This window comes from Diadema antillarum, unplaced genomic scaffold (genome assembly GCF_040938485.1).
Source record: "Diadema antillarum isolate AM-2024a unplaced genomic scaffold, OU_Dant_1.0 seq00001268_RagTag, whole genome shotgun sequence".
NCBI classification, from domain to species: Eukaryota; Metazoa; Echinodermata; class Echinoidea; order Diadematoida; family Diadematidae; genus Diadema; species Diadema antillarum.
Window position 1 is genome coordinate 279,652 of NW_027272050.1, and position 12,640 is coordinate 292,291.

Genomic DNA, 12,640 nt, shown 5'->3' on the forward strand with positions numbered 1-12,640 from the left:
AGTACAGACATGATATATACCTAGTGACACAGTTCTAGAAGAAGGGTGAATCGCAGTAAGCGTTTGGTGTGTTTTTTTTTTCTGCCACATTGGTGTGCGACCCGATTACGACTCAACGTGCCGTTTCCTCCACGGTAGTAGACAACAATGGACTGAAACTTAAGGAAGTATTTAAACAAAACAAAATAACGGCAACAACAACAACAACCTGTCGGATGGAAACGAAATCGCATGCAGTGCGCTGAGATCCCTTTAATTCGCTGTTCCTGCCCAGATTATTACACGAGGAAGTCATGAATGTTTCAGTGTTAATATCGCGTTTCCCCATCTTCGAACAAATTGTTCAGATCACGGAAACACTTGATTTAGAGGCGGGGAGTGGTGTCGAAGAAAGCCAGGACACAACAGAGTCACAACTCTTTTGTATGATTACACACACACAGAATATAATTGGAAAATCACGACCGAGCCTTACCATTCGATTTCTATATACACAATCTATCATATCATAATATTCCTGTCACTCACATAAAGTATTTGATGATGTAACTGGTGTGACATGGCATTTTGTGAATCTGAATTTACCACGGGACTTCACTTGCGTATTTTAAGGTGTTGGTGTTAATGATGACAACGAAACAGCAAAATTTATTCTGCACTTAAAATCTTTCCATAACACATCAGTTGTAAATAATCTAATTCTGTGACGACTGCTGACAAATATACTTGATAGTGACAAAGCCGCGTGGTGAATCTCCACTTTTTGTTGAACTTGTTTTTTTTTTCATATTTATTTTCAATTCTTTTGTTTTATGTTTTTCTTACGCGCTTGTAAAGGTCACTGATGCGATCTTGAATACAGGGACTTGTTTGTCATTGAATAAACCCGAGGAGAAATCAGTGTATAATACACTGGCTCTCTGACAGCACTTCCGCTCCGAAAGTTAACGAAACTTTCCACATCCAGATGGGAACCCCACGGTATATCGGATACAGACCTACTTGGCACGAAAGAGTTTGAACGTTATGTGCCTTTATGTGCAAAACAGTATAACTTCCCGGATCCCCAGGCCAGCGTGCGCGGGGAAGGGTGGCGGTGATAACCCGGGCCCAATGAGAACCAAGGGGATTCGGAGTTGACTCATCGACTTTAGACTTCCTGCCCCGAGTTCTCGTCGGGGTTGGAGTATTCCGCGAGCGAGTGCCCCAGGTTTATAGCTCCGCTTCTTGCACGCTACTCCGCAGCCTTGTCATTCTGCGTTTAGAAGCGGTGAGGAATAGTACGGTGGCAACAACGTCTGCAGGTAGATCCACATCGCAAGTTGCGTCTACTTGCTTGCTTTCTTTTTTGTTTGTTTGTTTATTTGTTTATTTGTTTGTTTAAGTGTATCACAGATCGGATCAAAACTTTTTAAGGGGTTTTATTCTAAACGAAAGCGGCAACAATCCATATTTCACGATGATAAAACTGCTGTTGCATTTTTTATTAGTATAGCACGGCAGTTTCCTTACCCGTTGAAGAAGAGGACTGTTCATTAAGTACGTGACGCCGCCCAGTACTTGCTGAAGTGTTGTGTTTATAGCAATACACCAGCATTAAGGTGTGTCTGTCCCCACATTGTGGAAAGTACTGCTCTTCAACACAATTAGCGATTGGAAATATCAGCAAATTTCAGCTTCTTTCCATCGATCACTCGCCTTGAGGAAATTTTGAGGCGTATTTCACACTTCTTCTCAACGAATTGTTTGGATTTGAAGAGTCATAAACGAGATTAGGGCGTGGCCTTGCGCAAGGTTGTGACGTCGCTGTAAAGAAATCGTGTCGCGCGTCTATGTGCTTGTCTTGATTCGTGGTCTTCAAGGATCCTTGCGTCGCGGGGTAGTTCTACGTGAACATTGTGCACATTTGACGTATTGTGCACATTTGACGTATCTGTAATTACAGGAGCTTCTTTACTTCTCTGGGTAATTCTACGTAGTGGGACTTGAACCCCAGAAGGGTGATTTCAAGGACAAGCTTACCGTCCAGTGTTTGTCGGGTTGATGGGCTTGTGACTAAAAACCTAATTGTCTATTGTCTTTTTTGTATTGTCTTTCCAGATTTTCTTAAGAGTCTTTCTCGAATCACCCGACACAAGTCAAGATGACTAAGGAAGAGGCAGCTACGGAGGAGACCAAGCCAGAGACCAAGACCGAGTCTGCACCCGACACGCCGTAAGTCAAATTCTCTTTCACGAACTCTCTTTCACGATTTCACCTTCTCAGTCTTTCGTATTATTGGATACATAGCTTGACAAAGAAGAGACCTCAATCGAATAGAACGCCCTCATAGTGTATTTCATAAAACTATTTTCTCCTCCTTTTATCGCCGTGTCATGCTCTTCCATAAATTTCCCTCATTATTCTACCAAAATACTTTTTAGTCTGCGTTTTCCTAAAAGGACAACAAAATACTTACTATTTCAAACATCTAGCTGTTTCTCAACAGCGCACAATGAAGTTAAATAGATTAAAAAAAGTTTTGTCAAGTGTTTTGTAATTGCCGGTAACAAAAATGCGTTGAACATTCCAGGTTGAGTAATCATCATATTAATGCTATGCATGATATTATCATTGATGAATAAGTTACCGATAAATCAATTCTTTAAAGATTACCATGTTTCATACAATTGGGTGCAAATAATTGTACACTCAAAAAAATTGTAAATGGTATTTCCTTATTGTTCCGACGATTTTGACGAAAACATCAAAGTCGAGGCATATGGAATCATCTTTGTACAGAATATGTGATTTAAAACTGTTAAAAAACACAAAACGGTTAGGGTAAAAATACAGTTTTAAAAGAGTCCTGTTTGGATGCAGGCTTTACAAAAAACCTGTCAATGCAAAGAGATCTTCACATCACGTAGTGATATATTTCCGCAGCAATGTAAAAACATCGCTGCAAGATTTGGCGAGCCGAGAATCCGTAGTTACAGTCCCCCCAATCCCGACCCCCAGGCAATAGGCAAGTCATGGCGAGTCATATCTCATGTAAAGGTACCTCACCCCAGCGCTCTCCATTATTTTGAGAGAGCAGGCCGCCTTCACCATGTTCACAGCATTGGTTTGGAGTGTCGTCCCGTCATCTACAGCACCCAAACATCCGCCCCCCTCCCCCCCCCCCCCCCCCCGTAGTCACTCATCGCACAAACAAGCTTGGGACAAATTCTTCCCCTTCACCATTATGCAAGGTCGCCGAGCTCTTCCGGGGTCCGCTAGACACCTGTGATGTTGCCTCCAACGTCAGGGGCTGCCGCCAGAAGTCGGGCAGATGCATGCGTGTGTGCGTGCGTGCTTGAATCTACATTACGTGCGTGTGTCTAGAATGTGTGTCTACCTTGTGTATTCAAGTATGTGCGTGTGTACATGTGTGTGTGCGCGCTTGCGCACGCTCTTGGTTGTGTTTATGTTTGTGTTTGGGTCCCCACCCCCCCCCCCCCCCCCCCACCCCCATTCTGGAAGGACTTTCGCACTAACTGACCCCGCCCAACCGAATCTTGTTTACGACAGGCTCTGGCAAAATCAAACACGTCATGTTGTTCCTAACCTAGACCCAGATTTTTCAGACAGCTCGCAGCCTTGCGCCAAACACACGTACACACACACACACATGCATACACACACACACACACACACACACACGCACGAAAGAAAAAATCACAGCATCAAGACTTTCAGGAGATAACAGGATATATTCATAAAGCACAATTATCTTTACCCAAGATATATCACTTTGTGCTAGAGTGAGCGATGCCCTTGACAAGTAGTCATGTCACCTCGTAGTCTTGTCAGTGTGTCTACATCTAATATAGATATTTAATGGCTCTTCATCAATAATAACGAAGTTACCGACCGTTATTTTAATATTTTCTTTCTTTCTCCGGGCGGGGAGGGGGAGGGGGTATTACAAAACTCAGGGATATTTTTCTAATTGCTTTGTCTGGTTGGAATAGATAACCTTCATCAAATTCGTATCTGCCAATCTAAGACCTTTACCATCCCTTTGTTTGTGGTGTTTTTGGCAAGTTACCACCCCTCCTCCCTTCTAGGGAACAGGCGTTCGTAATGCTTAGTGCGGTCTATATTTCATTAAAGATGTTCTTCTTCTTTTGCTCGTTTTGCTTTGCAGTCCCAAGGCAGAGGGTGAGACCAAGTCGGATGAAGGCCAGAAGAGCGACGAGGGCACCGCCGAGGACGGAAAGGCTGACGAGTCAAAACCGGAAGGCAAAACCACCACGACGTCGACGAGGAAGAAGAAGTGGCTACCGTGGCAGAGGCGAGACGGCAACAGCGTGAAGGGAGCGAGTAGCCCGACCACCGAACAGCCCAACAGCTCAGGTACGCAGGAGTCATAAACTTGGGCAGAAACTGTCCGCAACGATCGACCGTTCCACAGAGATAAGCTAATGATATTATGTCTCCGAGAAGGGGATCATCCTTTTCTCTTGTCGTAACACTTCACATACATGACACGTACTTCCCTCAAATTAGAGAAAGTCCTTCGTGTTGATGCAAGCACGAGGAGATAAAAAAATGTTTTGATATGGATATCATAGCATTGGAAGGTTTAAGTAGAGTTTCTTCTGAGGAAAACAAACTGTCATTGAGGCCATCAATGCAACAACAACAACAACAACAACAGCAACAACAACAACAAATACAATAACAGCAATGACAATAACAACAAGTCCACCAAACACGTTTTATGGGTAACTCTTGGAGCTACGGAGCAATGTTCTTTTTTTTTCCGGATTGATGCGCTTAGAAACATCAGTATTAAGCGCTTTATGAATGTTATTCATTATCATTATCATTATCATTATCATTATCATTATCATTATGTCCTGGGTCGAAAGTGCGAGTGAAGTCAAGTAGGGGCGAAAAGAAGAAAAAAGAGTGCAAGAGAGGGTATTGGCATTACCCCGGAACCGGAGTGGGGGTTTCGAAGGTTGTCATGTGGCGCGGTCCGTCATTGGCTGTGGCGGGTCCTTGCCCAGTCTCGCAGCCAGGTGCTTCCCATTCGCCAATCCTCCTGGCGACGTTGCCGACTCGAGGTAGGCCCCACCAATTATTATCACAGCCACCCACTATCCTGTGTGAGCAGCTGTCAAACTCAACCCTCGCTCACCCCTCCCCTTATCTATCCACCCTTTCACTCCCCTCTCTTCTTACCCTCTCAGCACTCTGTGTTGCTTTATTTTTTCTCTCCGTCTCTCTCTGTCTCACACACGCACACACACACACACACACACACACTCCTCCCTCAAAAGAAATCGTGAGAGATTAGGGCAGTAGTTATGCATCAACGTTTTGCTTGTCTGGCAAAATGGAAAAAAACACACTTTGAAACCATCTCCTTAACTCCGATATACAAAAAAAGAAGAAAAAAAGAAAACGGAATCTATAACGATATTTTTCATTTATTCTTGCTGGTGATACTACTAAAACTCTATTCGAAACTACGGAATCCTTTCAGAAAAGACTGATCAATTCCAGCTCAAAGAATTCTTACAAAGTTTTGACGTTCAGAGCTGTACTCCATTTCTTATGACTTCTTCTTCTTCTTCTTCTTCTTCTTTTTTTTGTCAGCGCTTTGAGGAATTTTCGCGCTTTCCAAAAACATCATCGCGCTCTCTCGACGGAAAATATTAATCAGTTAATATATACCTCCAGGTTTTTAGTTGGTCAAACAGAGTCTGGTATGATTATCCGAATCTATAATCACTTTTTGACAAGCCAATGATGCACGTATACCATACTCCAGCTTGTATGCCATGTACGTAGCCACACAAAAAAAAAAATGGCCACAATTTGGAATATTGACGTATTGATATTGACCTTTTATCTCGAGTGCTCTGAACATGTTTAAAAATTGTAATATACTATGCCTATTTGGGGAGAAGTTTATTATCACAGCTTCATATACACGCAACAAAATTAAAACTAAATTGAAATGTGCATGCCTGCCTCCTACGTGTGGAACATCGATAAACGGGCTGCCGTTGATTTCTTTACAACGATGAAGAGTTGAAGATATTTTGATAAGCAGCTGATGCTTTTCACTGTTCCTCAAGACTTTAGTGCTATCTGGGTGTGCAGTAAACGCATTCATTGCAGCCCGACCGTCTGGAGCAAAGTCTTCTCATTTTAGTTTGATATGGTGTTATAGTGAATTGCGTTAGAGCCGCTGTAATACAGCGACATGCACACTTCTCTTATAGTTTTGTTTTGCCTATGTATTTTCAATTGTTTTGGTATTTCTGGTCGTCCTACATCCTCAGTCATAGTCAGGTTGAGCAGACTATGAATGATCCACTTTGACACGATATAAATCGAATACCTAGTGACTTTTTTTTTGTTACAAGTCAAGTTGAACAAGCAGGTCAACAGTCCACGAATGTCTGATAATGTAATGTCTGAGTATAAGCATCCGGATGTCGACTTATCTAACCATTTGTCCGGTTGTTGGTGTTTTCTTTTTCTTTTTGCCTCAGAAGACCGGGAGCCGACGGAGGCGGAGGTTGACGCGGAACTGCAAAAGCGAATCCAGGATCTGGAGCAGCAGAAGGTGAAGCTGAATGACCGCCTGACGTTGTATAGGAAGATCTCCGATCTGGAGAAGGAAGTGGGCGAGATGCGGGGCGAGATGGACAAGCTGAAGGCGTCCGTGCAGAGGGGGGACGAGACGGCGGATACCAAGGTGCCGGATGAAGGTCAGTGACATGGTAAATACACACTCGCTCACTCCCTTCTTTGTTTTTTTCTCCATTTTTTGTGTTAATTTGGTTATTGCATATTTATCATTGTTGTGTGTATGTTGTTTTCCCTCCTTTTTTCTCCTCCACGCGAATTGGGTTGGTTTGCACTTGTTGTTTTGGTTTTTGTTACTAGTTAGTCAATGTTTTCGTATGTTACAACTCTGGTTGAGTCTTCATCCCCCCATCCCCCATCTTGCCCCCATTAGCCCCTATCAGGCCCAGTGAATTCTTGCTGATTTTGTTCTTAGATACTGTTGCCTAGATACCCACTTTTCTTGCGCTACTTTCTCAATATTCCACCTTTTTGATAGGATGTAAAACACACACACATACACACACACACACACAAACACACACACACAAGAAACAAATAAACAAGAAATTCTGACGAATCTTTGTAAACAAAGTAGTCAAGGGTATGCGTATGAAAATCGAAATAGATAGACACTTGTAACAGTGTTAGAATCGCTAAATTGAGGATTGTCATTGCTTGGGAAAATGCGGCATAACTCTTCAATTTCTTGTGTCACATCTATGCGAAGTGGATTATGGACGACTTCGACGTCAAGCTTTCCTTGGCTTCAGCAGAGCATAATCTATTAGCCTTATCCTTTATACCTAATCAATTAAAGTCTATTTCAAAGGTCCTTTACAGTGGCGGATCCAGAGGGGGGCGCAACCGGCGCACGCCCCCCCCCCCCTTTATTTTTCGTTAAAAACAAAAGAAATAAAAAGAAAAAAAATGGAAATGAAACCCAGAAGTGACACCAGAAATATTAGTCACCCCCCCCCCCTTTACAGAATTCCTGGATCCGCCCCTGTTTGATATAGAAATTGCCAGGTGTCCCCGCATTCTTTTTTTTTCTTTGACGTAAGTTTAGCCACAACATCTACACAGACGGTGTTTTGCAGTCAAAGTAAATTAATTTGATATTCTAGGGAAACTAATGACATGAAACCAAATCTCTTGTACACATGTATTCCGTGATTCGTTTGATTTATATGATTATTTGATACTTGGTTGTTTTATTCATCAATTTGTTCAAGATGCCCACCAGTTTCCTTGTTTACATGTGTAGTCCTTTTTTTTTCTCTGTAGACCAAAAGCATGACTTCCTTTAGTAGCGAGAGCGAGTTGTATTCATGTTCATATTTTACAATCACTTTCCTCACTTTTTTTTTTCGTTATCCACGTTGAAACGTTGAAACTTACAGCAAAATATCAATTAACGATGTTATATCACTGTGTCGAAATAATACTTCAATAGTTTGAGAATGTTTTCTCATGGACTTGAAACAAGTACTCAATAAATAATTTCATATAATTTTTAGATAATGTAGGTGACTTTCATCTATCAGACAATATTATATGCATATGATAAATTTGGGGGGTTGCTTTTTCTTTGCTTTCACCAAAAAAAGCGGGAGTAAAGAATTATGATTTTAACAAGTTTTCAAGGATAGACACATGACGCAATAAGGTCCTTGTTTTGCATTTTAACCATACATAACATAATGCTCTGGCCATTGTAGTCGCCATTGTGTCACGTATGGAATAGTATACTCAGTATTATTAGCATTACACTAAAATACGATTAAGATTACCTATTTTTATCATCGTTGGATCAAACATGTACCATCTCTGAAAAATATCTTTGCTGATTAATCCTACTATGTCTCCAATAGCGTGTCCATTCGTCTTCTTTTCGCTGTTTTTAAAGGGATCGTTTAGTGTTTGAGACCTAATTTCAAATTTCTAAAATTTTTGGTGAGATAGTGAGAAACATCTTGTGAAATATGAAAGGGCATGTAATTCCAAATGGGATTCAACGTTTATTTGATGAAAATTGGTTTTGAAATGGTTGAGATCGCCAAAACAGCAATCCCAATAAAAGTTGGGACCCACCTTTTATTAGGACCGCTTTGTTTTACTCAATGTCTCAGATATTCCAGAACTGATTTTCATCTCATAAACATTGAATTCCTCGTAGAATGGTGTGCTCTGTTTTATTTCAAATGTGGTATCTCACAAAAAAGTTAAAAGCCCAATCCTCATCTTCACCAATACAATACCATCCCTTTAATATTTGACTGCACATATTTGGGATTTTCCTGCTATGTCAAAACGTACTTGCAGCTCAAAACATTATGTGAGACCCTATATATTCGCTATATGAAATGATTTACGCTAAATTCATGCAACGTGATCCTATCCAGCTAATAAAAATCCTGGTTTCAGTCTAAATTCTATCGGAGCGTTTGCCAAGGATTGAAAAATATTCGTATTTCACGCTAAAATCTATCTATTCATTTAACTATTATTGCTTATTTGTGAAACAATGTTTATTTATTCATATTGATAATGAAATCGCTTCTTCATCCATTGATTCATAAAGATTATGCAGTCAATAAATCTATCAATTCATTCATCCGTGTTACTGGTTACTTCACTGTTAAAAGGGATGGTATAGCTTTGACTAAGATGGGACTTCAGGTCTGTAACTTTTTTGTGAGATAATAAGAAACCTCTTATAAAACATGAAAGAGCATACAATATATTATTCTAAGACGAATTCAAAGTTTACATGAGTAAACATGGTTTTGAATTGGCTGAGACATCCCCCAGTCCAAGAGAGAGAGAGAGAGAGAGAGAGAGAGAGAGAGAGAGAGAGAACCCCGATCCTGATAAAAGGTGGGTTCCAACTTTTATTAGAATCGTTTTGTTTTACTTTGTTTTTGGATAGCATTGCAAAAACGATCTTCATCAAATAAACTTTGAATTTCTTTTGGAATTGTATGCTCTTTCATATTTCATAAGAGATTTCCCAATATGATCGTGAAAAATTAAAAGCTGAATCCCCATCTCAACCAAAACCATGTACCACCCCTTTTAAACCCATGTTTTGTCTTCAGATTATCCTCCCAAAAAGCTCTTACATATAAAAAAAAGATCTTTGTCGAATTTCGACATCCAAGAGGGGAGCATATTGAAGGGAGGAAACTGTCTGTGTATCCACACCCATAATAAGACTTTGAGTCACGTCCGCTCGACACCGCCGTGACCTGGATTTCTCTGGGCCAACTGACAGTACTTTCTGCTACTTCGTAATATGTTATCTCTAGAACCTGTGTCGCTGCAAACGTCCAAAAAAAAAAAACTGCATCACAGAACGCTTTCATAGAAAAAAACAAATAAAAAGCAAGCTTAATTATGCACCAAAATAAAGCCCTACTCTTTGTGTGATTCCCTGCAAAAAGTATCCCCCTTTCCAACAATGATTGGGAATTAATGAACACAGTAAGATATTTCATGTTGAAATAAGTTTTCTCACTATAGAACTCGACCTGGGTAAACAACCTCTTAGAGACTGGTACAGCCTGGGCCGACTATGATGACACTTTTTGCAGTGAAGTAGACCGGTTGATATCATCAATGATTTGTCATTTTTGGAATTTCTACAGCACACAAATCTTAAACTGCGGTATGAAGTCATGTCGCGAACGACTACGGTGGACTCCCGAAATCCGAGGGACCAGCAATTTTCTTTCGTTATAACGTAACAAATAAACAAAAAAGAAAACAGAGAGGATAATGTTGCGACCTGTATTCTTATTTCGATGTAACCGGAATTTCGTTATAACCTTATTCGTTATAACGGGAATGCACTGTATTAGACGCCTTTAGAGGTAAAAGAGGCAAAATATTACGTCAATACCGTATTACTGGGATTGTTGCTTGTATGCATGAACGAGATTCAAAGTTTGTACTTTCCTTCCTCCTGTGGAAATTTCCATAAGAATACCATCTCCTTGCTTTGCATATTTATACATCAGTCTTGCTTTCTTTCATTTCACGAAGGTAATGGAACGACGAAGCCTTTTGCGTTTCAACAGTAACTGATGAGGCGAACGACTCAACAGTAAAAACAGGAAAGGAAAAGAAAGAAAACACATTAAAACAAACACTCTGCATCTGTGCACACAATATGTATGGGACAGTATGGAGGAGAGACTACTGGGCTTGATACTACACTAACAAGATGGTGGTACTGCTGTCGTCATGTGATGAACAAGTAAAAGCTGCCAACATCAACTCTGCAATACATTCTATCGCCGGCGAGATGGGCAAGGATGGTCTACATCCGTTCTCATTGGCAAAACGAGGCTCCCATGGAGTAGGTGCCGGGGATTGGACTTATTGGTTACCAGGGGAAAACAGATTTCGCAACACTCAACGAGTTTCTTCAACTTGGATTCGTCCGTTCTTCATTTTGCAATATTCTGCTGCAGAGGCACGCACGCATCAACCTCCTCTTCGCATGCGTGTGCGCGTCCGTTCACCGAAATCTCTAGCAGACACAGAGCATGCGCCAACGTGTATATTGCATCGAGTTAACTTTTTGCTTTACATTTTCCTGTTTGTCTATCTTTCATCGAATATGGCCCAAGGGCGGGGTAGAACTTAGGTTCCGGATGCCTAAATCGCACGATATTCGCACGATTTTCTTTTGTATGTGCTTGTGTGTGTGTGTGTGCGTGTGTGTGTGCGAGTGTGTGTGTACGAAAACATGACTTTGTTACTCCGACCGTAGACGTCCCCGTTAATATCCAGCCTTCGTGGCGTTGAACAACGATTTGTAGTTTAAAGTGTAGGTCACTTACTTTCGATGAGTAGCTGCTTATTCTCGTATCGATAAGACAATACTGCAAACCTCCCTCGAGCTATAGCGCCACCCCCGCTCGGTCTAGTGCAGGTAATGCCAGTCAACTCAAGAATGGAATCAGCATTCTCATTTTATTATTGCAAATTTCATGTCAATTCAATCGTTCGTAATAATTTCACCATGTGATTTGGTAATGATGGATCTTAATGCTGCCTTCAGCTAGCCATAATCTTCTTTGATCCTCTCCCATTTAGTGAATTAGTGTTAGTTATCATTCTTTAGAACCTATCATATGTTTTCATCTTTCTTTCAGTGGAATATTCTGAGTGCATGTTATCTAATCTACACACACAAACGAAAAGAAAGTTTGGCCAAGTTCACTTATTTTTATAAAGTGATCCCGAGTTATGAACACTGTGGTAATGAAATGATAATTATCTCCTTTCGCGAGATCTATATAGGATGCATAGTATTATGTATGGATATGTTATAAACAAGCTTGAAATCATGTATTCTGTCGGTTGTTTTTTTGAAATCAATAAAAAAAGGTATATAAGTATTCAATTGCTCTGTAGAAATATAGCAATGTTAGCCGGGCAAAAAGTGCAATGTTACGGAATCGAGACATCTAAACCATGCTGAGTATTCACACGATACAATAGATCTAGCGTTAAGAGGTGTAGAGAAAGGCATTTTCTGTGTGCATGTTAAATTTCGATTTTGCACACGATTTATCGAGTATTTGTAATATAATATTTCTCAGATTATAAAGGCACCGATTCTAAAATGTACAGTTCACGAGATGACGGTGGTATTCCCTTGATTTTTCTTCTTTTTTTTTCCAGATTCACTCAAGTAGAACAGTTCTCTCTGTTTTGTTTAATTCATGCTGTTTTTCTCTGTTTTTTGGTATGATTATTTTCAAACATTGTAGTAAAAGATATATATAGTCGTGCATAATGTAATCATTCATTTTTTTATTTCTTGGTAAATATACATATGATTGGTTTATTTCATTAATTAAATACAATGTGTTTGCCTTGTATTCTTTCTACACGAACGTATAGCTATGGTAACTATTATATACTTCATATTTCTCTTTCATTTTGAGATGCATAGAATCATCTCTCATTTCTACAGGAAATGAGGTATTTCTAAAAAAAAAATACAATAATT

General features: G+C 40.3%; 1 protein-coding gene across 3 annotated transcripts; it reads left to right on the forward strand.

Annotated features, from left to right (window-relative positions):
- The first annotated feature begins 1,251 nt into the window (after nucleotides 1-1,251).
- Nucleotides 1,252-11,003, forward strand: LOC139745457 (uncharacterized). 3 transcript variants are annotated; one of them, XM_071655847.1, is made up of 5 exons: nucleotides 1,252-1,304; nucleotides 2,101-2,214; nucleotides 4,172-4,380; nucleotides 6,537-6,767; nucleotides 10,660-11,003. In XM_071655847.1, exons 2-4 carry the CDS (start codon nucleotides 2,144-2,146, stop codon nucleotides 6,761-6,763), a joined length of 507 nt encoding a protein of 168 aa, XP_071511948.1. In that variant the 5' UTR covers nucleotides 1,252-1,304; nucleotides 2,101-2,143; the 3' UTR covers nucleotides 6,764-6,767; nucleotides 10,660-11,003. The 3 variants fall into 3 exon arrangements, with proteins under 3 accessions (XP_071511948.1, XP_071511946.1, XP_071511947.1); XM_071655845.1 differs by having other exon boundaries at nucleotides 6,537-6,755; XM_071655846.1 differs by having other exon boundaries at nucleotides 6,540-6,755.
- Nucleotides 11,004-12,640: the final 1,637 nt, after the last annotated feature.

Coding starts and splice junctions, on each gene's coding strand:
- LOC139745457 (XM_071655845.1), top strand. CDS start 2,144: ATGACTAAGGAAGAGGCAGCTACGGAGGAGACCAAGCCAGAGACCAAG. Junction 2,215..4,171: donor GAGTCTGCACCCGACACGCC/GTAAGTCAAATT, acceptor TTTGCTTTGCAG/TCCCAAGGCAGAGGGTGAGA. Junction 6,756..10,659: donor TACCAAGGTGCCGGATGAAG/GTCAGTGACATG, acceptor CATTTCACGAAG/GTAATGGAACGACGAAGCCT.